Source organism: Oryctolagus cuniculus, chromosome 20 (assembly GCF_051225735.1).
Source record: "Oryctolagus cuniculus isolate XC-2025 breed Fujian yellow rabbit chromosome 20, ASM5122573v1, whole genome shotgun sequence".
In the NCBI taxonomy this organism is placed as follows: Eukaryota; Metazoa; Chordata; class Mammalia; order Lagomorpha; family Leporidae; genus Oryctolagus; species Oryctolagus cuniculus.
This window is the reverse complement of record NC_142886.1, coordinates 25118703-25146149: the sequence shown is the minus strand read 5'-3', so window position 1 is coordinate 25146149 and position 27447 is coordinate 25118703. Positions and strand designations below refer to the sequence as shown.

The 27447-nt window shown below is 58.6% G+C and overlaps 2 protein-coding genes across 6 annotated transcripts in view; one reads left to right on the top strand and one right to left on the bottom strand.

Annotated features, from left to right (window-relative positions):
* Positions 1–21619, top strand: part of LTBP2 (latent transforming growth factor beta binding protein 2) — an 86450-nt gene extending 64831 nt beyond the window's left edge. For 2 of the 3 annotated variants that reach the window (XM_008272051.5, XM_089322371.1), the window contains 20 exons: positions 269–397; positions 5366–5485; positions 9795–9914; positions 10762–10884; positions 11100–11225; positions 11542–11667; positions 12322–12444; positions 12543–12668; positions 13035–13157; positions 13759–13890; positions 14122–14247; positions 14672–14815; positions 15634–15825; positions 15914–15997; positions 17268–17396; positions 17536–17673; positions 17752–17919; positions 18126–18407; positions 19328–19477; positions 19870–21619. In XM_008272051.5, the coding sequence (XP_008270273.4) occupies positions 269–397; positions 5366–5485; positions 9795–9914; positions 10762–10884; positions 11100–11225; positions 11542–11667; positions 12322–12444; positions 12543–12668; positions 13035–13157; positions 13759–13890; positions 14122–14247; positions 14672–14815; positions 15634–15825; positions 15914–15997; positions 17268–17396; positions 17536–17673; positions 17752–17919; positions 18126–18407; positions 19328–19477; positions 19870–20015 (2807 nt within the window). In that variant the 3' untranslated portion in view covers positions 20016–21619. The remainder of the gene's footprint in view (positions 1–268; positions 398–5365; positions 5486–9794; positions 9915–10761; positions 10885–11099; positions 11226–11541; positions 11668–12321; positions 12445–12542; positions 12669–13034; positions 13158–13758; positions 13891–14121; positions 14248–14671; positions 14816–15633; positions 15826–15913; positions 15998–17267; positions 17397–17535; positions 17674–17751; positions 17920–18125; positions 18408–19327; positions 19478–19869) is intronic. The other variant, XM_089322370.1, reaches the window with a different exon arrangement.
* Positions 95–27442, bottom strand: ISCA2 (iron-sulfur cluster assembly 2). Of its 3 annotated transcripts, XM_089322372.1 has the most exons (5): positions 27354–27442; positions 27048–27150; positions 26841–26956; positions 2426–2570; positions 95–2267 (listed from the first exon to the last, which is right to left on the bottom strand). In XM_089322372.1, exons 1-5 carry the CDS (start codon positions 27422–27424, stop codon positions 2232–2234), a joined length of 471 nt encoding a protein of 156 aa, XP_089178498.1. In that variant the 5' UTR covers positions 27425–27442; the 3' UTR covers positions 95–2231. The 3 variants fall into 3 exon arrangements, with proteins under 3 accessions (XP_089178498.1, XP_051682202.2, XP_002719694.2); XM_051826242.3 differs by lacking the exons at positions 95–2267; positions 2426–2570 and adding an exon at positions 2694–2927; XM_002719648.6 differs by lacking the exons at positions 95–2267; positions 2426–2570 and adding an exon at positions 25929–26434.
* Between the last annotated feature and the right edge of the window lie 5 nt (positions 27443–27447).

Sequence of the window (27447 nt, the reverse complement as noted above, 5' to 3'; positions counted from 1 at the left end):
GCAGAGTGGACCCACATCTGCCCCAGTTGTAAAAGCCTCCACCAGGGCCATCGCTGGGGAAGGTTTGGGGCAGATAAATTAAGAGTGGACATCATTCCCCATTCCCAGTAGCTTTATATAGGGGAGACACATCCACCATGGTCTCCAAGGAGAGCAGGTGGTCAGCAGGCCCCTGGGGAAGGGGACAGGGGCAGGGACGAGGTCCTAGCCGTCACCCCAGACTCCACTGCTGGTCGCCCTAACCTCGCTTCCACCCTGCTCTGGTCAGATGACAACGAGTGTCTGAGGGACCCGTGTGCAGGAAGAGGGCGCTGTGTCAACAGCGTGGGCTCCTACAGCTGCTTCTGCTACCCCGGCTACACGCTGGCCACCGAGGGGGCACCACAGCAGTGTCAAGGTAAGCTGTGCCCACCCTGGCCCCGGGATAAGGACAGGACAAAGCGTCTTGGCTGGGCCCACATCTCCTGGGGTGGAAGAGGCCTGAGGCATTCGCAGTCCCTTGCCACCACACTGCAGTGTGGGGAGTGTGGGAGCTGGGGGAAGAGAGGCCAGACTCTGCCTGGGCCGGGGTGGAAGCTGATCCTGCACCCAGATGTGCAGAAGGGACAGGAGTCCACCAAGCAGCGATATTTGCTAAAGGACCTAAGGAATTCTGAGCCAAGAGCGTGAGAGGGGCAGGGGACAGGCTGGAGACGGGGACCAAAACCAGGTCTCTGCACTCAGAGTGACAAGGAGCTGCTTCCATCTCGGGGAGGGCGGGTGACCCATGACCCATCTGTGCTTTGGAGAGAGGGGCACGGATCCCAGCGGCTTGGAGACACCCGCACGGCTCCGAGCTTCCCTGGGAAGGCCTGGCCCTCTGCTAGGGGACGCTTGGTGAGCTCAGGTGCACTGCAAGCCCCGTCGTGACCAGAACATTCCACGTACATTTCTGTGACTGAGTTCACACAGAACATAACGCAGCACTCTGCAAGCAGAGCCTTTGGATTCACCCCAGCAGGACATCCTTCACCTTGACCTTGAGAGCACTGCTGCCCCCTCTTAGGGCTCACACTGCTGGTTCTGGCCAGGGCAGCCCCACGGTCACTCCCAGGAAGCTGGGTGCCCCACCCCTCATTGCCAAGGTCACCTCGGTTCTAAGCCCCTCAAAGACCTGGTCTGCCATCCAGGGCCTCTGATTTGATCATGGTGGGAAGGGGAGGGGCAGAGAAGACAGCACCCAGTCTGGTGGAAGAAGGGAGCACTCCAGAGCGAGCACATGTGGGCCAGGCGCCGAGCTGAGCCCTGAGGATGCTGAGCCCAAGGAGGCGGGAACGTGGGCACTGCAGGATCCAGACGGGGAAGCAGCTGGTTCCGTAGCAGAGCATTCCGGAAGGTTTCCCACAGGGGCTGCTAGAGCTGGGGCAGAATAATATTAATTTCCATTTAACGAGTACGGAGGTGCCGGCCCTATCCTGTGTGAAGTTCATCACCCCAACCCCTGCAGTGGAAATCTTTGTCCTCATTTTATAGTTTAGCAAACTGAGGCTCAGAGAGGTGAATTGAAACCCCAGGGACCTCACGCCTAGTCACGGCTGAGCTGGAAACAGCGTCCAAGTGATTCCAACTCCCAGGCATGGTTGGCTGCCAACCATACGCCGTGCTGGACGCCACGGTGGAGTGTAGGTAGGAACGGGGGGTCCAGGTAAGAGGGGGTCATTTCTGGAGAGGCCTGTGACGAGGTCGGTGTGCCCGGAGCACGGGGGCCGTGGAGGTTGCAGAGGAGCTGGGGCCAGTTCGGAAGTTTCGAGTGCCAGGCTGCAGTGCCTGGGCGCCGTCCCGCGGGCAAGAGGGGTCTCTAAGCAGCAGGGCAGTGACGCGATCCGCTGGCCTTCAGGGAAGTGACTCGGGCAGGAGCGGGCCAAGGGGGCCCGGAAAGAAGCAGGGAGCAGGCGGCTTCTGCAGGCTCCAGCAGCCTGCATGTAGACCCTGCCCAGGGAGCCAGCCCAGGGCAAGCAGTGGCCGCCGTAGGGATCAGTGTCACCAGCACTGGCCAGACAAGGGTTCTGCCCTGTGCCAGCCTGGCGTCCAGATGTCTTGGCCAGCCCCGCCAGCTGGGGCAGAGGAGGTGGGGCTTGAGGTCGGCTGTGAGTGCCTCTCCCAGTGGGCCTTGGCTGCTGCTCGCGCGTTCTCATCCAGGGGCATGTGCACTTTCTGAACGTTGCCATCCCAGAGTGATATTTTCGGTGACTTTATTTATTGTCTATCTTCTTTATGAATTCGCTGATCTGTATAATTAATACAAACCGTAACAAGCCATAAATTAGTACATACAGAAACAACTAATATAAATCATTTAAATATTTAAATATAAGCTATTTGATATTTAAAATAAGAGGCACTTTCCTAGCGAGTTCGTGCACTGGCCTTTGGGCGAGTGACTCACCTGGGAGTCGCTTGCTCCCGTCTCTTGCTTCAGTCTTGGTTGCTGCTTTGCCTTTCGGAGTCCCTTGTGGAGTCTAGACGTGTGGCTGGATTCACGTCCTGCAGCTCTCCCGGTCGTCCTCTGGTTGTTGACCTGATCCAGGTGTCTTAGAAAAGCAATCCCTCACTTTGATGTGTTGAAACTCAGGGCTTTGCCTTACTGCTTCTGGTTTGAGGGCTTTATTTAAGGAGTCTGCCCCTCTCTTTAGGATCAAAGATCTCCTATGCTGTTTTTTTTTTTTTTAAGATTTATTCATTTATTTGAAAGGCAGGGTAACAGAGAGAAAGAGAGGGAGAGACAGAAAGAGAGAACTTCCATCCAGTGGTTCACTCTCCAAATGTCCGCAACAGATGGAGTTGGGCCAATCCAAAGTCAGAAGCTTCTTCTGGGTCTCCCGCCTGGGTACAGAAGCCCGAACACTTGGGCCATCTTCTGCTGCTTTCCCAGGCCCGTCAGCAGGGAGCTGGACAGAAGTAAAGCAGCAGAGACTTGAACCGGTGCCCATGTGGGATGCCAGCACTGCAGACGGTGGTTTAACCCGCTACGCCACAATGCTGGCCCACTTTTTTTTTTTTTTTTTCAAAATTCGGTTATTTGTTTGAAAGGCAGTTATAGAGACAGAATCTTCCATTCACTAATTTGCTCCCCAGAATGGCCGTGGTGGTCAGAGCTGGGCCAAGCTGAAGCCAGAAGCTTGGAACTCCATCCGGGTCTCCCACTGCCTTGCCAGGTGCACTGGCGGGAGCTGGATGGAAAGTGGAGCAGCCGGGACTCACGTGGGATGCCGGGCAGCGTTGTAGGTGGCAGCTTAACCTGCTGTGCCATGATGCCAGCCCCTCTCCTACACTTCCTTCCCCTGGGGCTACGGTTTGAGCTTTTATGGGATGCTTTAGTCCACCTGGAGCCCACGTTTGCGTGGCTGTGAAGAGCGCAGTTTTTCCCACTCCCGTTTCCTTTTCCCCCATGGAGTGAGTCCGTTTCCCAGGCACCAGGCCCCACCGGTCACAACCATAGCTCTGCCTGAGTTCCCTCTGGCCTTCCACTGGGGTCAGAGCTTTTCCAAACGAGGCCTAGTGGTTTCCAGATGGCCTGACGGTAGTTGCACTGCAGGTTCCTGGGCCCACCCCGTCCTGCCAGGTCAGATCTCGGGGTGTGGGCCTGGGAAGGCTCACGTCATCCCTTCTGCCGGTGACCCTGGTCTGCCTGGAGGCTTCTGAAGTGCTGCAAACACTGTCCACAAACAAACGCTGTTGCTGGAGTCCCTGATGCGCTCTCGCTGGGGCTCTGCGGGGAGTAGCGGGGTGAGGACACTGAGGTTCAGCGGGGAGAAGCAAACAAGGGAACCCACAGTTATGCTAAGGGCTGGGCTCAGGGAAGCCTGGGAAAGGGCAGATGGCCCAGAGGGAAGGGGTCAGCCTCCCTGAGAGTGGAGGAGGAGGCAGCTGCGGGGCAGGAGGCAGAAGCTCTGAGGAGGTCCTGGAGGTGTGCAGGAGGCAAGAAGCGAGGTGGGAGAGGCATGGCCAAGGCATGAGGATCTCCATGCCAGGCTGAGCAGCGTGGACTTTGCAGGGCGGGCTTAGCGCTGGAGTCATGTCAGCAGCTGACATTGCTTCCGTGCTGACCTTAGGCCAGGTGGGCACCGAGCCAAGCCTTTCACCCGGATTATCTCAGGGAATCTTCCCAAGGACTCCATGAGGCGTTTGAACCAGTGCTGGGGACAGGGGGCACCAGGGGGAGGGGCTGGGGAGTGGCCTTAGACGCCTAGAGTTAGTACACTGGGCCAGTCCTCGAAGGGGAGGAGGAGCCTGCTGCCCTCGAGGTGAGGAAAGGTGCTCCAGGTGGAGGCATTTGTGGGAAGAAGGGCTTGGAGGCTGCTCCCAGGGGATTCTGCCATGGCCAAAGCCAGGCCAAGGAGCACAGGCAAATGAGCAATTACAGCAAGTCTGGGGCCGAGTGGTGAAGGCCTTGTGAGCCAGGCTGTGGGGGAAGCAGGGGGCCCCGGGAGCATAAGCAGAGGTCATGGTCATGGTCAGGGCTGGGTGTAGAGCCGCCACGGGGCACCAGTGTGCCTTGGGACAATGACATAAACCGCACTCTGCAGCTCCATAGCTGCCTGGCGTGCGGCCTCCCTCTGTCTGCTCTACTCCTAACCTTTAAGGAGGCCCCGGAGAGGGGCGGGCATTGTAGAGCGGCAGGTTAAGCTGCAGCCTGCGACGCCAGCATCCCGTTTGGGCACCAGTTCAAGTCTTGGCTGCTCCACTTCTCATCCAGCTCTCTGCTAATGCTTCTGGGAAAGCAGCAGAAGATGGCGCAAGTGCTTGGGCCCCTGCACCCATGTGGGGGACCCGGAGGAAGCTCCTGGCTCCTGACTTCAGCCTGGTGCAGCCCCAGCCATTATAGCCATTTGGGGAGTAAACCAGCAGATGGAAGATCTCTCTCTCTCTCTCTCTCTCTCTGTCTCTGACTCTTCCTTTCAAACAAATAAAATAAATCTTTTAAAAAGAAAAAAAAGGTCCTGAAGACAACCGTCGTAGCACACCCAATGATGGGGACCTTGGACCTTGATGGCCTCCTAGATGGTGCTGTGTGGATTGCCATCCAGCCTCAATACCAGCCCTCCCGCCAGGTGGCAGAGACAGCTTCAAGGGCCTCCGTGTACCCAAATGTATCCGCCCCCCGAGAGAAAGTAAGTTAGGGTTAGAGGAAGCCTGTGCCAGACCAGTGCCAGTGTCAGCCCTGGCTGAGAGCCCTCTCTGACCCTCCCAGCTCTACAAAGAGCCTGCCCTGCCTGGGCCTCTGCACAAGTGCCCTTGACCTCTGGAAAGGATGTCCCAGGCCCCCCCCCCCCGCACCCCCACCCTGGGGCCGGCTGCCACTCAGGACTTTTCTGTGTGTTCGCAGATGTGGACGAATGTGCGCAGCCCGGAGTGTGCAGCGGGGGGCAGTGCACCAACACGGAGGGCTCCTACCACTGCCAGTGTGCCCGGGGCTATGTCATGGTGCGGAAGGGGCACTGCCAAGGTAAGGAGCGGGAGGAAGACGGGCAGCCTGGCCCCCCCACACCCTCCCCACCACTAGCTCCCTTCCTAGCCTGTCCCCTCCGGGCCCATGAGGCTGAGCCCCTCTGATGGACAGCGGCATGTCTGCACATAGCTTCATCTCCCTGTCTCCTGGGGACCTCTTCTCGGGTGGCAGAGGTAGAGTCTTGGCCTCGCTAAAGCTTGTTAGACCATGTGCTATGCCATGTCCTTAGCTGGCCAGGCACGGACGCCCATCAGCTCCCAGTCAGTGCTGGTTGGATGAACATGAACGAGATCCAAGAACTCCCTCCTTCTCCCACACCCGGCCAGAGGGTGGCTGAGATGTTGCTAGCTGGTCTCCTCCCAGACCCTCTCCTCCGCCCGCCTGGAGCTTGCCACTGTCACACCGGCTCCACCTCCGCCACCTGCCTGCCTGGGGTGTCGGATGCTTGCAGGAAGGCTAGGCTGTGTGCTCCTAAGCCGGGCTGAGCTGAGAGTGAATGAGAACCAAGCAAGGCTCAGTCTGGGAAAAGCCCTGCCCTGAGTCCGAGCCGAGGCTCAGACCCCTCCCCGCCACCCCACCACCACCACCTCCACCAGCCTCCAGCTTTCTCCCAGCCCGAACTTGCCTGGTCTCAGCCTTAACATTCAGGCTTCCACGTGGTCAAAGCCTGAACCCTGCCCCTGGCCCTCATGAGCTCCCTGGAGACATTTCCTGGGAGAAGGGAGAGCGACTGGGGGTGCTGACTGCCCCAGCTGGCTGTACAAGCTCCCCTGAGTGTCACAGCCACGCTGTGTTAGACAGAAAAGCAAAAGGGCAGGAACTGGACCCAGAAAACACCAGAACATTCAAGATGCCAGATTCACCCCAACCAGTTGGGTTAAGGGCACAGCTCCGGTGCAGACAGGCCTGGGTCTGGCTCCTGTCTCCTGTCTGGAAATGGAAACCATAAGGTCCATCTCAGAGGCTCTTGCGAGGACCGAGATACATGAGGGGCTCGCCCCGTCTCCAGGGTCCCTTCCCTGGCCCAGCAGGACCCCTGGCCCCCACCCCCTCTCTGGATCGTCCCCTCCCGTCCCAGAGGAAAGGCTGCCGACACACACCGCGCCTGAGAGGTCAGGCCGGTTCCTGGCCCAGGGCGGACCCCGCGAGTCTGCTGAAAGAAAGAATGATGCAGGCGGCGCAGGGCTCCAGGTTTCCATCGGTAACCACAGGCCCAGCCCGGCACCCCCAGCCAGTCCACTTCCTCCCTCTTTCTTCTGTTTCCAACCCAGAAACCGCGCTCTCTGCTGCAACCCAAAGTCTCTGGTGAAAGGCTGCGCAGTCTGGCCCAGGGCCCCGGCCACAGTCTCAATGGCATTTCCGTTGTCCCGAACTCCGGGTTCCCACGGACAGGGGTGGATCCCCTGTAGACTGTCAGGGCCTTCCCTCTGCCCCACCCCCAGCCCACGCTCCCATGAAGGCAGAGGTCCCCATGCCAGAGCTGCACCCAGTCTGAGAACATAGGACCCTCCCATGTCCTGCTGCCCTCTGGGGAGCCCATTGCCTGGGGGCCTGGGGGCTCTCTTCAGCAGCCTTGTCCTGAGAGGACCAAGGATCCGGTTGTAGGCAGCGTGGCCCACTCCTTGCCTGGCTAATGTTGGTTGAGTGCCAGCTATAGCCACAGACATAACAGATACCTCCTGCCCCTGACAACCAGAGTACCAAAGCTTGCCAAAACATGCCATAATATTAGACTAAAAGTCAAACTCCAGGCGTGGTCTTGAGTGTCTAGCCATTCAGATGCCACTGAGGAGGCCCACAGCCCTGTCAGGGTGCCGCTCTGGGTGCCAGCTTCCTGCTGATGCACCCTGGGAGGCGGCGGGAGACAGCTCAAGTCCCTGGATCCCTGCCACTCATGTGGGAGACAGACTGAGTTCCCGACTTCCGGTTTCCACCTGACCCAGCCCTAGCCAGTGCAGGTATTTGGAATGTGAACAGTGGCTAGATCTCTCTCTCTCCCCCCCCCCATGCCCCCTTCAAATGAATCACATAATAAATACATAATTTTTTAACGTAAAATGAAAGCCAAACCCTAGACTAGACAGAACAATCTCCGCTCCGTGACTGGCTCCAGTGCAGGTCCCAGGAGGCTGGGGAAAGAGTCCCAGGGAATCTGCTGCTGCGATCCAGAGCCTTCAGCTGGCTCCTTTGGGGAACCACTGGGTCGCATCCACTGCCACGCAGGGATCCTTTCCCTGCTCAAGTGGAGCTGAGGGGCTGCTCTGCTCTCCTGGCCTCCCGCGCCCACCTGCTGTCAGACTGCACACATGTGGCCATCGCAGAGGTGCCAGGATGGACTGGGTTCTGCTGCATCAACAGGCAAGCCCAGCCTTAGCCCGGCTAGGGTCTCATCAAGGCCTCATGTCCAACGCGGGTCAGCTGGGGGCTCTGCCGCTCCCTCCAGGACTCGGTTGAGGGAACAGCCAGTCTCTGGGATGTGGCCAGTTCCCTGGACAGAAGAGGGAGCCGTCTGGAGAGTGGAACACAATTAACAGGCTTGGTCCACAAATCACACACATCCTGCCCACTCGCAGCTCATCAGGCAGCACTAGTCTCCCAGCCCTGCCTGACCACAAGGGACCAGGAGGCAGACACCTGCCGTGGCCCAGAGCGTGGAGGGCTGGAACACTTCCTGCCCAGTGTTAATAAGCACCCATGTCTCCTAGAGATGCAGCACGGGACACTCCCTGCACCAGCTCCAGGAGAGGTGCCCAGCACGGGTGGGACAGGGCACTCGGGCCCTCCACTCCTGCTGCATCTGGTCTCCTTCCTGAGCTGTCTGGCCCCTGCAGCAGGGGGAAAGCCTCTGTTTTTCTCGGCAAGGACTTATGCTGCTTTCTTTTCACCTGCAAAGCCTCATAGCTCTGAAGCAGGAGTTGCCTGTCATTCCCAACGCCTTTGCCCACGTGTGCAGAGAGATCAGCCAAGGCCAGCAGTCCAGGGTGCAGCCTGCCCTCGTCTGGGGGCAGGTGTCCTGATCCTACTCATTCTCTCTCTCAGGAACCCCTTAGAAAAATGTTTATTTCTTTATCCTATTTGAAAGGCAGAGAGACAGAGAGAAAGACAGAAACAGATAGAGATCTCCCATCCACTGATTCACTCCCCCAAATACCCACAACAGCCAGAGCTGGGCCAGGCTGAAATTCCTAAAGCCAAGGGTTCAATCCAGGTCTCCCACGTGGGTGGCAGGGACCCAACGACTTGGGCCATCACCTGCTGCCTCCCAGGGTGCCCATTAGCAGGAAGTGGGCATTCCAACATGGGATGTAGGCATCCCAAGCCGCATCTTAACCACTGCCCCAAACGCCCGCCCCTAGAACCCCTTAGGAGAGTCCCGCCTGGTGTCATCACAGCACCACTGGGACTGCTCTGGGCTCTCTGCAGAGATGAGCCTTGTCCACGTGTCCCCAAGATTGCCTCAGAGTCATGGGCGTCTCCCCGTAGACACCCACCTGAGTCACCGCCTGCCGAGGGGCGGGGGGCTCCCTCTTCTGGACACTCAGGGTGGAGCTTGAGAGGATCCAGGTCCCTGAGGACCGATGGCTTTGATGTGTCCTGACTCTGCAGACCCTGCCACCTCCACTTCCTGCCCACGTCCTGCTCTTTAGTGACCTCTGCTGGCCTCAGCCCCCTGCAGGCAGGCTGTGCTCTGACCCTGCCTGACCAGCTGGTGCCCAGACTCATCCCTCTGTATCATGGGTGTGGGGAGACCTCCATGGCTCTCGGCTGGAAGGAGGGTCTGACCCCTGCCCGCCAGAGAAGCCTTTGGGCTGCACCGAGCTCCAGGGCTGGGCTTGGCGTGCATCCTCACTTCCTGTGCAGAGCAGCCCATCTCTGCTCCCTGCCCCTGGGGGGGATCAGAGCCCCAGGCAGCAGCCCCCACTGGCCACTGCAGCAGGCATGTCCTATCCTGGTAGTGGTCCCTGCATGTAAAGGATCCAGAACTGACCCAGGGCAAGGTGGAGGCCCATCCCCGTCGGCTCTCCCACCCTCCCACAGCTGGTGGTGACCACAGCCCCCTGCGCCCACCCAAGGAGTGTCTCCCTTTCTCACAAGTTCTTCCGTTCATCTCTTTGGTCTGGGACAGTGGGTGGGAGGTGGAGTTGGGAACACAGGGAGACTCTCACTGTTTCCTACTCTTCATCTGTGCAGAAACTCACGTCCCTCCCCAGCCAAGGGCAGGGTCAAGGATGTGCGTGGTCGCTGAGCTGCCCGTGGGCTGGGGTTCCCAGGGACCGCCGCTGAGGGAAGGGCTGTTGTTTTGCAGATATTGACGAGTGCCGTCATCCTGGCACCTGCCCCGAAGGGAGATGCGTCAACTCCCCGGGCTCCTACACTTGCCTGGCCTGTGAGGAGGGCTACAGGGGCCAAAGCGGGAGCTGTGTAGGTGAGGGCTGCCTGCCAGGGCACAGGGGAGGGGGCTCGGGGAGGGCGAGGCGGGCAGATGCGAGCGGCTGTGCTCCGTGATCCGGCACCGGGCATGAGATGGGTGTGCTCCGGGAACTGGGGCTCTGCCCGCTGAGTCAGCCAGTTTGGGGGGGGGGGGCTCTTCTGCCACATCCGCTCTGGAGCCGGAGTCCAAGCTCCCGCGGGGTTGGGTGGGGTGGAGAGCCGGTGGTGAGAGCCGGCAGCCGGTCCCTCCGCGGTCCTGGGGCCGTGGGGGCTTCTGCTCCTCTGCTTGTCACAGCGGCATCTAGATGGCACCCTGAGCTGAGCGGGGGCTGGGTGTGAGTGGCAGGAGGGGTGTTCCCTCAGCCCCCACAGGAAGAGGCTTCAGGATGCTGGGAGGGACTGAGTTTTGAATGGATTCTTTGAGGCTCTGCAGAGGGCAGATGTTTCCCAGGCCCCGGAGACAGCCACAGCCACCCCAGCACTGCTGGCTTCTGGTCACGCTGCCCGCCCACCTGCTGAAGCTGGGTTAGGGCTGGGAACATGCACTGGGTGGTTGGCAGGTAGGAGGCCAGCGGGGCTCAGAGCCACACTGAGATGGGTCAGGGGCCTGGAACGCCTCATTCCAAGTGTCCTCAGCTGGCCAAACCAGCCCCAGGGCTGAGCGACCCTGTCCCCCTTTCTAGAACACATGGGGGCATTGCTCCATGATGCGGGACAGAGCTGAAGTGAGCGCTGGGGTGGACTGCGGAGCCTGGCCTCGTGGCCTCCACAGTGGATGCTGATTCCCTGGCCTGTGCCTGAGACACTCTAAGCCAGCCCGCTGGCTTGGGTTCTCCCCCCAGATGTGAACGAGTGTCTGACCCCCGGGCTGTGTGCCCATGGGAAGTGCGTCAACCTGGAAGGTTCCTTCAGATGCTCCTGTGAGCAGGGCTATGAGGCCACCTCCGACGAGAAGGGCTGCCAAGGTACAAAGACGCCCCAGGCCCCTTCCTGCACAGACAAACCCGGCCTACGGCCCCTTCCCCTCGGCATACGCCCCCAGCCCCGTCCGTGCCCAACCCTGCATCCTTAGCCACGCTGACCCAACACTTCCCTGCCGAGACCCATCCTCCCCTGTGCCCCTGCCCGCCTGACAGCTGCTGGCTGTCCTGGCACATCTGTCCCCGACGGCCTGTTTCAGATGTGGACGAGTGTGCCAGCCGAGCCTCGTGCCCCACGGGCCTCTGCCTCAATACCCAGGGCTCCTTCACCTGCTTGGCGTGCGAGAGTGGGTACTGGGTGAATGAAGACGGCACTGCCTGCGAAGGTACCCTGAGGAGGGTGGGCTGGGGGTGGGCGCAGGGCACAGAGTGTGTGGGCCTTCTTACCTGCACCCGCCCCCAAGAATTCTGTTTGCCCTCAGCTCTGACACTGTCAGCCCTCAGGCTGACACTGAGGGGTTCCAGGTTAGGCCAAGGACCCATAATGCCCAAGAGGGAAGCCGAGGGCAGAGCTGCTCCTGCAGCATCCTAGGGACGGGGCACAAAGGGAGAGGGGCTGCCCCTCACCAGGGGCCCAGAAGTGCGGCGAGGCCTTGCTGGTCCCTCACGGTCACTAACAATGATGGCCCTCTCTCTGCCCAGACCTGGACGAGTGCACCTTCCCAGGGATGTGCCCCACGGGGGTCTGCACCAACACCGTGGGCTCCTTCTCCTGCAAGGACTGCGATGCTGGTTACCAGCCCAGCCCCCTGGGCCGCACCTGCGAGGGTAAGAGCCCCCCAGGGGCAGGGGGCGCACAGCGGGGATGCAGGGGGCTGGCCCTTCACTCTTGGAGAAGGGAGTGAGCAGGGTGCCCCCTCCCACCCCCGACCTGAGGACAGAAACCAGAAAGGTAGCTGCAGGTCTGGGTGCAGTGGGGGCGTGGAACACCGCATCACCGAGGGGCCCTGGTCTCCGGCAGCTGCCTGGGCCTCGTCCTGGCCCTACGAGACCAGACTCCAGAGGGGCCCTGGGAATCTGTTGTCTGACGAGTGCCCCGAGTGTTCCTCCCCAGGATGGGTGTTGGGACCTTACTTTGGAGAACACTGGCCGGTCCCGAGCAATCTGTAGCCGACTTTCAGCAGGGAGTTTCTGCCGCCTTCTCAGGGTCTCTGTGTCAGTTTCTGGGTTTATTTCGTACTTGTTTTCCCCTGGCTTCTCTGAACTCCAAGCCTTTGCAGACATGATGCGGTCAGAGGGTCCTGGCCACCCCAGGCCGAGGGTCCTGGGTGTTGTGTGGGCAGAGCTGGAGAAGCCCAGTGGGAGGCAGGGGAGCTGCCAGGGCCCGGGCAGGTGACAGGGCCCCGAGAAACCTGCCCTTGGCCCCGCCCTTGGGTGCTGCTGCCATTGGCGGCCTCCCTCCCTCCTCCACGTGGCCTGCAGATGTGGATGAGTGCGAAGACGCCCAGAGCATCTGCCTAGGAGGCGAGTGCAGGAACACGGAGGGCTCCTATCAGTGCCTGTGTCCCCAGGGCTTCCAGCTGGCCAATGGCACCATGTGTGAGGGTGAGCGGCCCAGGTCTCCCCGCTGGCGTTGGGGCGGGGGCAGCGAGGATGGGAGGACACACACATCCGGGACACCCACTGCCCGCCCTGTCCTGCAGATGTGGATGAGTGCCGCGAGGAGGAGCACTGTGCGCCCCACGGCGAGTGCCTCAACAGCCCCGGGTCCTTCTTCTGCCTCTGTGCGCCTGGCTTTGCCAGCACTGAGGGAGGCACCAGCTGCCAGGGTGAGACGCCAGAGCGTGTCCAGTGGCCGGCCGGAGGGGCCCTGGAGGCCGTGTCTAGAGCTCATGTTAATACCAATCCCGGAGTATGCTCATGCACCCCCTCCTGACTCCCCCCCTTAGGGATGAGAAGGTGGGAGGTGGGGGTGTGTGGAGGGAGCCAGCAAGTGGGACAGGAAGGGACCCAGGATCTTTCCTGGGGGCTCTCCATGCACCCTTTGCTGCCCAGCTCCAGGGCCCCTCCCTCCAGCCCAGCCTCTGGCTTTCCTACCCCAAGCCACTCCCCAGCCCTGCTGTGGGCTACCCAGAGCCCAGAGGAAGATACCCAGACCCCACAGCAGGGGCCGCTGATGGCCGTCTCTGTTCCAGACGTGGACGAGTGTGCAGGCGCAGACCCGTGTCTGAGAGGGCGCTGTGAAAACACGGATGGCTCCTTCAGCTGCCTGTGTGAGCCTGGCTTCCAGCCCTCCCCCGACAGTGGGCAGTGCATGGGTAAGGGCTCCAGGGGAGGTGCGCACCTGCACCCCTGCCTGCTCCTCAGCCCCCTGCGACTGGGAAGCAAGTGCTGGACACAGATGGCTCAGCCGGGGGCGAGTGCATTTGCTGGGCCTCTACAGACTCAGGAATGGTCTCAGGGTGACAAAATGAAGACGATCATAGTTGTGTCCGCAGAGCACATGATCCAGCTGTAAAGGCCAAATCGACGTAGCCAACGTTTACTAAGCTTGCTACGCTCAGTGGCTTTTGCTGGGACAGGCATAGACCCCCTTGAACTTAAACCAGGCAGATAGGAAGATGGCTCTCTGTAATACAGTGCAGGCCTCCTGTAAAGAAGTGGATGCACTGGCTGTGGGGGCTGGGGGAGGGGAGAGGGGAAGGAGTGTTCCAGAAGGCCAGGAGCTCAGTGCTTCCTAAGCAGCATACAGTTCTCCCAGATGCCTACCCCTGCTGGCTCAGCAGACGGTACCAGGGTCCTGGTGTGCTGGGGTGGAGCTCAGCACTGGACCCTGGAGGCTGTGGGACATGACCTTGTACGGCCGGGGGCAGAGCAATGACCTGGCCACCTCTGTCCCTTCTCATGCTCCGAGGACAGATATTGATGAGTGTGATGAGCACGAAGAGCCAGTGTGCAAGGCTGGGAAGTGTGAGAACAGCCTTGGCTCCTTCCGGTGCATCCTGAGCTGCCAGCCCGGCTTCTACAGGGCCCCGACCGGAGACTGCATTGGTGAGTCTCAGGGTTGGGGACACCCTGAGCACATGACAGGTGCAGCTGTCCAAAGTGTGCGCACTTGCACCCAGCACAGCTAATGCCCAAATGGAAGAGGTGTGTTGGGGTTTCTCTTGCCTGATGTTTGGAGGCTGCATTTGCAGGCCTTGGTGTTGAGAGACCACATAAGAAAGCATTGGCAGTGAATGGGGAGGGCCGTGGGGTGCTCATGCACCCTCTGTCCCACAGACATAGATGAGTGCGCCAACGACACCCTGTGTGGCAGTCACGGCTTCTGTGACAACACTGACGGCTCCTTCCGCTGCCTCTGTGACCAGGGCTTTGAGACCTCGCCCTCAGGCTTGGACTGCATTGGTGAGAAGCCTGCGGGCTACCCTAGGTCTGGGCAAGGGCAGGCTGGGGCCTTAGCTCCGCCATTCTTGCCTGCCCTGGATGGGGGCCACAGCAGGTCTCCACAGAGTGGCCAAGAGCCAGCTTGGCCACACTCTGCCAGCCGAAGATCAAGCCCACAAAGGCAGGTGGGCCCCTCCCCAGAGGCCGACGTCTGGAATGTGCAGGGCAGCCCTTCCTTGTGTCCCACTTTTGGGACCCTCCTCTGCCTCACCTCTCTTCCTCTGCAGGCCCTCTGTGCACAGCTTCCCTCTTCCCGCTAATTCATCCCCGCTTCTGCTCTCACCCTAAGACCTGGCCTGTTTCCTTTGGGGGGACGAGGGCTGGAGTCAGGGCCAGGGCTGGGCCACCCTGCCCCCACCACTGAGCCCATCCTCACGCCTGGCAGACGTGAACGAGTGTGAGCTCATGCTGGCCGTGTGCGGGGCCGCGCTCTGCGAGAATGTGGAAGGCTCCTTCCTGTGCCTCTGCGCCAGCGACCTGGAGGAGTACGACGCCCAGGAGGGGCACTGCCGCCCGCGGGGGGCTGCAGGTGAGGCCTGGAACCTTCAACACGGTGCCCAGCTACATCTGCCTGTGTGGTGCACAGAGCTCAGCCACTCCTGCAGCCTCCAGCCATGGGGGCACCTGGGCCTGGGCCCGGGGCCATGTGGAGAGGTGCAGGGGAGGGGAGGAGTGAGGTGGGGCAGTGAGTCTGAGCATCGCCACATGTCATGACAGAGGGGTCATCTGCTCCAGGCCAGGCGATGTTCCGAAGGCTACGGGGCTCCAACGACCCTAGAGAAACCTCAGGAAGCCACTGCCTCGGGGTCGGGGGAAGGGGTCCCTGAAGTCTGATGGAGCTCTGCAGGGATGCTGACTCCGTCCAGGCCCTGCGAGTCGCCCAGCTGAGGGAGGGCTCCACCTGGACTAAGCTGGACTCTCCCCCTCCCACCCTGACTCCGCCCTAGAGCCGCCACCCAGGCCGGGCTAGGACTCAGCTGGCTTGGCTGATGGGGAAGAGGGGCCCTAGAACAGGGAGCTGGAGGTGCTGGGCTGTCCATGAGGCAGAATGGGTCAGAGGATGGACAGCCTGTACGGCACACACCCCGGGCTAGGGCCCCCACGACTGGGCAGGAAGGCAGGCGGGGTGCTGGGCCGAAGGAGCTCAGTGCAAATCCAGCTCCCTAGTGTGCAGCTGCGTGGCTGTGGCGTCATGAAGCTCTCTGTGGTAATTCCAGCGCCCACCTCCCAGGCTGCTGAGGCTATCGCAACGTTTTGTATACTGTAGTGCGATTTGCTTAAGTGCTCATTTCCAGAAATAAATTCACAGGCTGAGTCCGTGCCTCTGAGGGCATCTGTCACACGCAGGTCAGCACATCCCCGAGGCCCCGACAGGGCACCGCCCCGCAGGCCCCATCCGCATGGCGTGCTACTCCGGGCAGGACGGCCACCCGGCCTGCTCCAGCCTCCTGGGCCGGAACACCACGCAGGCCGAGTGCTGCTGCACCCAGGGCACCGGCTGGGGAGACGCCTGTGACCCCTGCCCGTCCGAGGACTCGGGTAAGGCTGGCTCCACAGTGACGCTCAAAGAAGGCGGGAGAGGGGGAGGGGCGCGAAGGGCTCTGAGTTCTGATGCTTCCCTCCACAGCGGACTTCAGCAAGCTGTGCCCTAGTGGGAGAGGCTACATCCCTGTGGAAGAGGCCTGGACGTTTGGGGAGACCATGTACACAGGTAACTGTCCTCCTACTCCTCCCAAACACCGTGTGCCTGAGTGGGCCCAGCCTGGCCCTCCAGGAGGTCCTGGGTGTTTCTACACCCAGCCTGGGCCCCCATGTCACTTCTTGGAGATTTTATTTACCGATTTCTGTTTAAAGATGCGTTTCTTTATTTGAAAGGCAAAGTGACAGAGAGAGAAACAGACAGACAAAGAGGGATCCACTGTCACTCCCCCAAATGGCTGCAATAGCCAGGGCTGAGCCAGGCTAAAGCCAGAAACCAGGAGCTCCATCTGGGTCTCCCATGTGGGTGCAGGGACCCAAGTACTTGGGCCATCTTCCTTTGCTGTCCCAGCACATTAGCAGGGAGCTCGATCAGAAGTGGAGCAGCAGCCGGCGCCGTGAATCACTAGGCTAATCCTCCCACTTACGGCACCGGCACACCGGGTTCTAGTCCCGGTCGGGGCGCCGGATTCTGTCCCGGTTGCCCCTCTTCCAGGCCAGCTCTCTGCTGTGGCCCAAGAGTGCAGTGGAGGATGGCCCAAGTGCTTGGGCCATGCACCCCATGGGAGACCAGGAGAAGTACCTGCTCCTGCCATCGGATCAGCGCGGTGCGCCGGCCACAGTGTGCCGGCTGCAGCGGCCGTTGGAGGGTGAACCAACGGCAAAGGAAGACCTTTCTCTCTGTCTCTCTCTCACTGTCCACTCTGCTTGTCAAAAAATAAAAAAATAAAAAAAATTTTTTAAAAAAAGTGGAGCAGCCAGGACTCGAACCGGTGCCCATATGGCATGCTGGCATCACAGGCCACAGCTTAGCACAGCACACGACACTGCCAGCCCCCGCTGCGGAGCTTTAACCAGAAGCCCAGACCCGAGATGCTCACCTCCATCTTCTGCTCCCCCAAGGCCTACCTTCAAGAACAAACCACGACGTTCTGCCCAGCCCCCACCTCCAGCCCCTGCTTAGGAAGGCAGAGCCCATACGCCCGCAGGGGTCAGGTACCAAGCCCCTCAGTAGCCCAGGCCCGAAGCCAGCCTTGAGAGGGACACAGCAACCCAAAGTGGCCTCCCTCCAGTGCCACTGAGGGCCAGGCACTATTTCAGGCACTTACACGAATGTCTTACCATTTGTAATGCTCCTGTCGACTGTGAGAGGTTAAGTCGTCTCATCAGCATTTTCGGGTAGACAGAGGCAAGGTCCCTAACCAGTCAGAGGCAGATCTGGGATCCCAGCTCCTGCCTCCCAGCGCTTCCCGGCAGCCCTCACCCCAGCGCTGCCTCCACAGATGCCAACGAGTGTGTGATGTTCGGGTCCGCCCTCTGCCCCAACGGCCGCTGCCTCAACACGGTGCCCGGCTACATCTGCCTGTGTGACCCTGGCTACCACTATGACGCCTCCCGCAGGAAGTGCCAGGGTGAGGACCCATGCCACCTCCCCCCGCCCCTTGCCCCTGGTGAGGGGCCTCCAGGCTGAGCCTGTCTTCATGGTCGGTGCCAGGATAACCCCCTACCCTGAGCAGGACCCACACCTCCTGCCCCCCATGCCCCACCCAGATCACGACGAGTGTGGGGACGTAGCCTGCGAGGATGGCGAGTGTGTGAACACGGAAGGCTCCTTCCACTGCTTCTGCAGCCCGCCCCTCACCCTGGACCTGAGCGGGCAGCGCTGCGTGAACAGCACGGGTGGCCTGGGTGAGCCAGCTGGGGTGGCGGGCGGCGGGCACGGGCCTGGGCTGGGGGCTCATGCGCCTCTGTGCTCTGTGCCCACAGAGGGCCTCCTGGACCACGACATCCACATGGACATCTGCTGGAACAAAGTCACCAACGACGTGTGCAGCCAGCCCCTGCGCGGCCGCCACACCACCTACACAGAGTGCTGCTGCCAGGACGGCGAGGCCTGGAGCCGGCAGTGCGCTCTGTGCCCCCCCAGGAGCTCCGGTTGGGGGGGAGCGCCCCAACTGGGAAGGGAGGAGTAGGGCAGCCAGAGCAGAACCCCTGCTTTCCACCCCTGTTTGGGAACAAAGGGTGGGGGAGGGAAGGGCCCGCCCCCCGGAACCCGCATGTCCCCTCTTGCCCAGGGGAGTCGGCCACCAGGCTTCTGGGAGCAGGAGCTGCAGCCCGGCCCGTCTCCTCCTCCTTGACAGAGGTCTATGCTCAGCTGTGCAACGTGGCCCGGATCGAGGCGGAGCGGGAGGCTGGGGTCCACTTCCGGCCGGGCTATGAGTATGGCCCTGGCCTCGACGACCTGCACTACGGCCTCTATGGCCCAGACACAGCCCCCTTCTACAACTACCTGGGCCTCGAGGACGCCATCCCTGAGCCCCGCTTCCCCAACGCGGCCAGCCAGCCAGGAGACCGCACCCCAGTCCTGGAGGCTCCGCTGCAGCCCTCAGAGCTCCAGCCCCGCTACGTGGCCAGCCAGTCAGGTCTGTGTTGGTGCAAAGGTGGGGAGGAAGTGGGCTGAAGCTGTTCCCTTCCATCTCCCCCCTCACCCTCCACCGCCTGCCAGTTACCCTGCCAGCGGGGGGGGGGGGGGGGAGGGCAGGGAGGGGAAAGACGCACCTTGCCAGGTGTCCCTGCTCCAGACGCCTGCATCACACACTGACAGCTCCCTGGGGTGAACTAGCACAGGGACACTAAGAGGCCAGGTGCTGTCCCAGCTTCAGGAGCTTCCCCTGGGAGGCGAGGAGGAGAGGAGGTGCGTCCAGTCTGGCCTGGTCTGGTCTTCTCTCCAGCACCACTCAGAGGATGCAGAATAACCCGCCCGCTCCAGAGAAACCTGCACTCCAGCCTGCAGCCCACCCTGGGGAGCGAGGCTCTCCAGTGCTGTTAGAGGCCCCTGGGGACTGTGACGGGGACAATCCCAGCACTCAGGCCCTGGGTTCTCAGGAGGAAGTCTGGCTGGCCCCAGGGCAGGGGGCATGGCGCAGCCACCCTGGCACTGCCGTGAGGGGTGGGAGGTGCCCAGAAAGAGGGTCAGGCACATCTGGTACAAGTTTGGCTTAGTGTTGGGGGAGGCCCCTCTGCTGTCCAAGTCTCCCCCCAAAAAACAATGCAGATTCAAACAAAACTCCCCATCACCACTCAGTGCAGCCACTACAGAGAAACACTGAACCGGCCAGGAGCCTGGCACTGTGACAGGGACTCCCCACCTGCCTGGTACCCTCACTGAGGGCGCAGCCTGCTCCCCCCTGAAATGACCCAAGGTGACCCATCCCACCCCCTGAGTTCTCTGCAGCAGGCCCTGGCGTTGGCGGGGAAGGTTCCAGCGCTGGGAGTGATCAGAGTCTGCGTGCGTGGCCAGAGGTGCACAGCTCCCTTTCTCCTGTCTCCCCCCTCGCCCCAGAGCCCCAGGCGGGCTTCGAAGGGCTTCAGGCTGAGGAGTGCGGCATCCTGAACGGCTGTGAGAACGGCCGCTGTGTGCGCGTTCGGGAAGGCTACACCTGCGACTGCTTCGAGGGCTTCCAGCTGGACGCGGCGCACATGGCCTGCGTGGGTAAGCTTGGGTGCATGGACTTGTCCCCCTGGCCCACTGCCCAGGGAGATGACTCAACCTAGGACGGCTGGGAAAGCCACTGCTGCCCCCTAGTGGGGCTTCCCGGCTTCACAACAGCAGGTAAAGCCATGAAAGAGGATGCTAATGCTGGGCTTGGACAGGAGGTTCCTACACAGAACCAGGACAGGGGCCGGACAGCACAGTCACGGCGCCCTAGAGCTCGCTGCCCCTGCTTTCCGTCCTTATGTACTTGGTTTGGGGCAGTGATGTCAGCTGGACTCCTAGGTCTGGCTGTCCCACCTAGGAGTCCACTGCAGGGCACAGCCAAGGGCTCAGTGACCAGAGGGGCGGGGCCCATCACTCCAGCACTCTCCTCCTTCCCTTCCTCGTAGACGTGAATGAGTGTGACGACCTGAACGGGCCTGCTGCGCTCTGCGGCCACGGCCACTGCGAGAACACAGAGGGCTCCTACCGCTGCCACTGCTCCCCAGGTTACGTGGCTGAGGCAGGCCCCCCACACTGCGCTGCCAAGGAGTAGCAGTGAGGGCCCGTGTGGGCAGCTACAGGTCGGGGCCCCGAGGAAGCTTTCCCAGCTGGGACGACACCGTGATGTCAGGCCAGGGCCCAGCAGCCCATCTCCCAGCCAGGCTCGCCAGCTTTCTTCTCTCCCAGCCTGGGCTCTGGCTGCGTGCTTCCATCACTGCCTCCCTGCTGCCGCCGTGCCCTGCTTGGCTCAAACACCACTTCAGCTTCAGCCACTGGCCACGAGGCCCGAGCACCACCTGTCCTGGCCCTGTTCCGGGATGCTCACCAAAGGATGGCCTGCATCCACTGCAAGTTGTGCAGAAGTGCAAGGACCTGTGGCCTCACGCTGTAGACATCTCCGCCCAGCCATGATCCGGGTACCACATGGGTGGTCCCACAGCTGCCGTGGGACGGTCCTTCAGAATCAACAGGACAAGAAGGGTTTGGGGACGTCTGAGGGCCGACTCCAATGCCGCCGCCCAAGGACCATCACCACCACTCAGCCAGTCTGGGCGAGGCCCTGCCACCTCTCCATCCTGTAGCTGGTTCTGTCGCAGAGAGAGACAGAGGAGCCCCGCATCCCAAGACACTTGGTATCAGCTTGCTGAGCCTAAGGGACGCAGATGAAGAGCAAGAGCCTGAGGAAGCTGTGCGAGGTGAGGGGAGGAGACGAGAAACGGAGAGCCAGGACTTCGTACAGGCCTGAAGAGACTCGGTCACTTCAGGTAGACATTCAAAATCCACGCAGGAACAGCCCACGTGCGCCAGCAGCCAGGGCTACTGCAAGCCGGTACCCATCTCCAAAGACCGCTATCACACACACACTGCCTCCCACAGGAAACAAGTCTTCCGGGCTCTCCCTCCGTGAACGCCGGCTTGATGTGCTGACAATAAAAAGGTCTATTTTCTGGCACGGCTGGGTTCGGGGGAAGCCACATTTCCAGCGCTGTTTGTCCCCTCGGAACGTGGCTGGCTGGTGTCCCTCTCCATTCACAAGCGGAGACCACTCCCGCCTGGGCTAGCCGGGAGCTCAGAACCACGGTGGAATAAACAAGCGCACAGCTGGGCTCTCCTGGTCTCGTGTTCACTTTATGTTAGGCCACCTCTCTTGTATGTACTACGTTGGCTACGTCTCAGTGTTAGAGACGAGGCTGGCCCGCCCTGTGCTGGCCCTGCCTGCCGATGGCCTGTGATGGGTTCCACCAGGGAGGGATCTCTGCTGTTGCAAGCCGGGAAGCTCCCACGACATCCCTCTGATGACTCGCAAAGTAGATGGACGAGGCCTGTGTGACTGGGGACAAAGAGACGACTGCCACTCTCTCCTAATGTGTCCTGTCCTGCCTGCTGCTCTGATCATCAGCCATCAGATAATAACTTATTGAACGCCTGCCGTGCGCCGTGCACTATGCCGAGTGCTGTACAGAAATTCCCTCACTTATGCAACAATCCTACTGTTCTCATTCCCAGTGTACAGGTGAGGCAACCAAGGCCCAGAAGCCTTGAATAATTTGCTCTAGGTCGTTATCTCTGTTGAAATGTTCTCAGTAGACAAAAATAAATGGCTCTTAAACACATTAACTACTATTTCATTCCTAATAAAACACATGCAACATGAAACCACACTGAGATCATCTTTTTTAATTGTGAGATTAGTTTGTGGAGATTCCTGGACGGCAGCATCCAGGAAAACAGGCACCCACCTCAGCGGGCATGAGAAACTGCACCTCTGAGGAGGGCGCCGGAGAACCGTGAACACACTACTCTTCATTCGGTAATCCTTCTAGGAATCTTGACCTTCAGATATATTCTCATCAACTGTGACGTAACATGTAGGTTACTTATTACAGCATCAATTCTAATAGTGAGAGATTAGAAACACTTCATGGCCATTAAGCCTTAAAAGAAGAGTGACTTTCAATGCCTCCTTAAGAAAACTATCCAAAATAGACCACGGGAGAGAGGGAGGGAGGGAGGGAGGGGTTCGAGTGTCACAGTGTGCAACATGTCACTGTGTACTTGTCTCAAGAGAGGGGCAGAAGTGGACAGCTGCTGCCTCCCCCCTGCTGCTCCGCCCACGCCCAGCGCTCAGAGGACTTCTCACCCGTCCCCAGACGCACCCGCTGACGCTGTGCCCTCAAGCGTGTTCCCACTGACGCCCACAAAACCCTCTACCCTCACCTTCCTGTCACCGACACCCCACAAAACCCTCCCCTCCCCTTCCTGTCTCTCCAGAAACCACACGCGTCCACACACACTTCCGACCGCAAACACCACGGGTCACTCTGTGCTTACACACCATGCCCTGCCTCGTTCTGCGCCACTGCTGCCTACACTCCACTGATGGGTAACGGGAATTTGTGTCAACAGTCCCGAGCCGGTTCCCATTTTTCCTGTCTTTTGCTATCATAAAGGCGGTAGTGCATATTCTTGTGTGTGTGTGTGTTATTTCACATTCTATCCATGGGATTTTACCTGTCGCATAAATTCCTAGGAGCAGTGGTGGTTTTGAGGAAGGGTTAATAGGGTGGCTAGGTACAGGATTTGCAGATTTCACTGTATCCCTGTTTTGTTTGTTTGTTTTTTAAATGTGTACCATATATATTACCTATTCAAAAAAAAATAAAGTATTTCAAAAACACGGCTACTTGCCAGACTGCTTAAATGCTTTCCCCTCTATATTTATATATTTGTTTCAATATAATTTACAATTAAGGCCAAGTGATAATTATTCCAAAATTTCTTAAGTCAAACTTCCATAAACAGCCCTGTGGCATTTTTGTGAAGAATGGAAAATAGGGATTTTAAAAAAGCAATCCTATGGGGGGGCTGGCACTGCGGCATAGCGGATAGAGCTGTTGCCTGCAGTGCCGGCATCCCATGTGGGCGCCGGTTCTAGTCCCGGCTGCTCCACTTCTGATCCAGCTCTCTGTTATACCCTGGGAAAGCAGTAGAAGATGGTCCAGGTCCTTGGGCCCCTGCACCCGAGTGGGAGACCTGGAAGAAGTTCTAGGCTGCTAGCTTTGGGTCGGCGCAGCTCCGGCTGTTGCGGCCAACTGGGGAGTGAACCAACGGATGGAAGGCTTCTCTCTCTCTCTCTGCCTCTCTGTAATTTTGCCTTTCAAGTAAAATAAATAAATCTTTAAAAAAAAAAGTTAAAGGCAATTCTGCAACAAATTGGACTGTGACAACTTCTCTTGAAAGTAACGAGAAGGGTGCAGGCGTCTGGCAGGGCAGGTCAGTCTCCGCTGCGACACCGGCATCGCGTGCCACCATGCTCCTGGTCCCCGAGGTCCTGCTTTCCCCTCTAACCACAGCAGGTTTTCTTCTGAAAGTCCCATGTATTCCCACACTTGTAATGAAAGTGCCTAAGTTTCTGTCTCGAATACTCTGTTTTTAAACTCTATTTCCTGTTTTTTGTTTGTTTGTTTGTTTTGTAAACTGTCTTACTAAATGACCTGAATCTCAATCTAGTCCAGTAATTCAAGTTTTTGCTGTGTTAAACTTCTAGGTACCAGAGCAAAAGATTAACCAATAATTCTTCCAGAATCAACCCGGTGGTGGTTTCCCCAGCATTGAAATTAGTAAGTCACTGGTGGTGGTGGACTATTTTTCAGCTGCTTGGCCACACAGCTCTTGGCCCCACGCTGCAATTTTATCATTTCAAGCTGGGAAGCCTATTTAAGTATCACATCTAGCCAAGTACTTTAAAATTCACCCTGTGTCAGAGTGCCTGGTCTGAGTCCTGGCTCTGCTTCTGATCTGGCTTCCTGATGATGTATGTCACAAGGACCAGAGCTCCTGCCATTCCTGTGTAAGACCCAGACTGAGTTCCAGGTTCCCGGCTTCAGCCTGATCCAGCGCTAGCTGTTGTGGGCATTTGGGGAATGAATCAGCATGAATATTCAAACAAAAATAAAATTCACCAAAACTTACGGTTTAAAAGCTTTTCTTTCAGTGACCCTGAAGTAGGGTTGCCTGATATAGCAACAATACAGGATGGGGGCCGGCACTGTGGCGTAGCGGATAAAGCCGCCGCCTGCAGTGCCGGCATCCCATATGGGCACCAGTTCAAGTCCTGGCTGCTCCACTTCCGATCCAGCTCTCTGCTATGGCCTGGGAAAGCAGTAGAAGGTGGCCCAAGTACTTGGGCTGCTGCACCTGGGTGGGAGACTAGGAAGCAGCTCCTGGCTCCTGGCTTCAGATCAGCCCAGCTTCAGCCAGTGCAAACATTTGGGGAGTGAACCAGTAGAGGGAAGACTTCTCTCTCTCTCTCTCTCTCTCTGTAACGCTGCCTTTCAAATACATACATAAATCTTTAAAAGAAAAATACAGAATGCTAGAGGCCAGCATTATGGCAGTGAGTTCAACTACAGCTTAGGACACACACATCCCAATTAAAGTCCTTGCATTTCCACTTCATTCCAGCTTCCTGCTAATGAATACTGGGATGCAGCAGAAGCAGACGATGGCTCAAGTACCTGGGCCCTGCCATGCATGTGGAGCACCTGAATGGAGTTTGGGGTATTTGGCTCTGGTTTGGCCCAGCCCTGGTTGTTGCAGGCATTTGGGGAGTGAACCAGTGGATGGAAGTTCACTCTCTTTGTTGCTCTAATGAAAATATTTTAAAAAAATATATAGGGGCCGGCGCCGCGGCTCACTAGGCTAATCCTCCACCTTGCGGCACTGGTACACCGGGTTCTAGTCCCGGTCGGGGCGCCGGATTCTGTCCCGGTTGCCCCTCTTCCAGGCCAGCTCTCTGCTGTGGCCCAGGAGTGCAGTGGAGGATGGCCCAAGTGCTTGGGCCATGCACCCCATGGGAGACCAGGAGAAGCACTTGGCTCCTGCCATCGGATCAGCGCGGTGGGCCAGCCACAGCGCACCGGCCATTGGAGGGTGAACCAACGGCAAAGGAAGACCTTTCTCTCTGTCTCTCTCTCTCACTGTCCACTCTGCCTGTCAAAAAAAAAAAAAAATATATATATATATATATATATACACACACACACATATAGGATGGGGCCGGTGCTGTGACGTAGTGGGCTAACCCTCTGCCTATGGCATGGAAATCTCATATGGGCACTGGTTCAAATTCTGGCTACTCCTCTTCTGATCCAGCTCTCTGCTATGGCCTGTGAAAGCAGCAGAAGATGGCCCAAGTCTTTGGGCCCCTGTATCCACGTGGGAGACCTGGAAGAAGCTCCTGGCTCCTCAGCTCTGGCCATTGCAGCCATCTGAGGCATGAACCAGCGGATGGAAGACCTTTCTTTCTGTCTCTCCTTCTCTCTGTAACTATACCTCTCAAATAAATAAGTCTTTTAAATATATATATATGTATATGTATATGTATATGTATAGAGAGAGAGAGAAGGAGGATGTCCAATTAAATTAGAATTCCAGATAAACAATAAATAACTTTAGTATGTTTTGTGCACTGAGGCATACCCATACTAACCAAAATTACTTGTTCATTTGAAATTCAAATTTAACTGAGCATCCTGCATTTCATCTGGTAACCCAGTCTAAAAAGGTCCCTATGTATCTATTATCTACACAAACCAAGAACCACTTACTGCTATGTAGAAACCAGAGTCAGTTTACATCATAAGTGAATTAGCATATCCTAAAAATAGTCAGTTGCTGAACCTTGACAAGTCTTTATGAGTATACAGTAGGGAGGAGTTTTTCAAATAATTCAGCTATCAGTGGAGGGTTGGTCCAAATGTCCTGGGTGATGAGCTCTTGGTTTTGACTCCTGGAGCAGAGTAAAATGCACCTGCCCTCTCCTGTCAAATGGGAAGTGGAGAATGGGGCACATCTCGGAAGGAAGAGAACATTTCATTTGCTTTTCTCACCCTGTCTAGCCTAGCAACTGGTGTCCAAGCTGCCCAACCTAGGACCATAATCCAAAACACACGAAAATGAGGCCTTTCTTTAAAAGGAGGTTTTTATACATAGCTATACACATATGTACAAGCAGCTTTGAGGCCCAGAGAAGTGCTTCCAAATGATGGAGTCTTGGACAGTCTATCCATTATACATTAAACCACTATTGTATTGGGGATGGGGGGGCAGGGGTGGAATTTAGTCAAGAGTAAAAGCTCACATTCTGAAATAACAGTGGCAAAACACAACACTCTTGGATCCTGCATCGAGGGAAATAAAACTGGAAGAGGGACATGATTAGAAGGCTACCTCCAGAATTCTACCAACCCAGGCTCCTCCGTCGGCAGCGCGCCTCGGGGCCACCTACGGTCCCATCACAGCTTGACAGAGAAGGATGACCCACAGGAACAGCCCTGCTGTGCCTGAGGATTGTTCAACACTTGAAACGAGCTCCGGATCAGTTCTTGGCTGAAGTCCACCTGGGCCCCTTTCACGAAGGCCAGGCTATCAGAGTCCACCACCACTCTGGCTCCACCCTGCTCAAAAACCCTGCAGAGACAGCAGGAAGCCGTGAAGGAGCCTCACCCAGGGGTGCAGCCCAGGGGTGCACAGTCCTCGGCTTTCCGATCGCGTTAGGCACCACCTCCCTCCAACAGGGGCTGATTTTCTTAGGAACGCTGGGAAACGCTCAGGGACTGAAGCCTGGAATGCAGCCCAGCCTGTCACGCTACTGTGGACCTGGGCGGGCCCATTTCCCCCACTATAAATCAGCTACACTGAATCAAGACCAACAATTCTTGCATCCTCACTGTGTGAGAAGGGCGGTGCTAACCACCCTTAGGGAACTCTTCAAAAACAACGCAAACCCTTTACGCTCGGAATCAGAGTGCACCTTAAACTGGACACACTCTGTCCCTCCCGCGCGTCCGCTGGGGGCCCGTCCCCTTCTCCTTGCCTGTCGTCGGGGTTGATGACCGTGTCCAGCGAAAACTTGTACTGGAATCCGGAGCATCCTCCTCCCTCCACCTCCAGCCGGAGGAATTCTGACCCTTCGGTGATTTCCAGGAGCCTCTGAAATTCAGGAACCGGGATCGGAAACGCCGGCCAGCGGAGGGAGAGGGCAGGTGCGGGGCGGGCTCGGCGTCGCGGGCGACCCCCTTACCTGGACGCAGCTGTCCGTGAGTCGGATCTGCCCTTCGCCAGCCTCGGGACCGGAGGACGACGCTTCCCGACGCGCCTGAAGTCCCGGAGAGGCCGCCAGGAGCCTGCGGCGCAAGGGAGGAAGACGAGTCCGGGAACAGAAGGACGCCTGGCGACCCCCGCTGAGGCAGCTTCACGCCAAGCCCCGAGACCCCCACCGGCACGGCTTCACGCCACATCCTCGCTTCCCCCTCCGGCCTCAGTTTCCCCTTTCCCCCGGAGGCGCCAGACCTAACGTCCACCCCAAGTGCCCTTCTAGCCTTAGTACCTGCCCCTCGGCCAGCGGGCGACAGCTTTCAACGCCGAGGCCGCTAGCGACAACACGCGGGCAGCCGCCATCTTGCCCCCAAGAATCCCGCCCC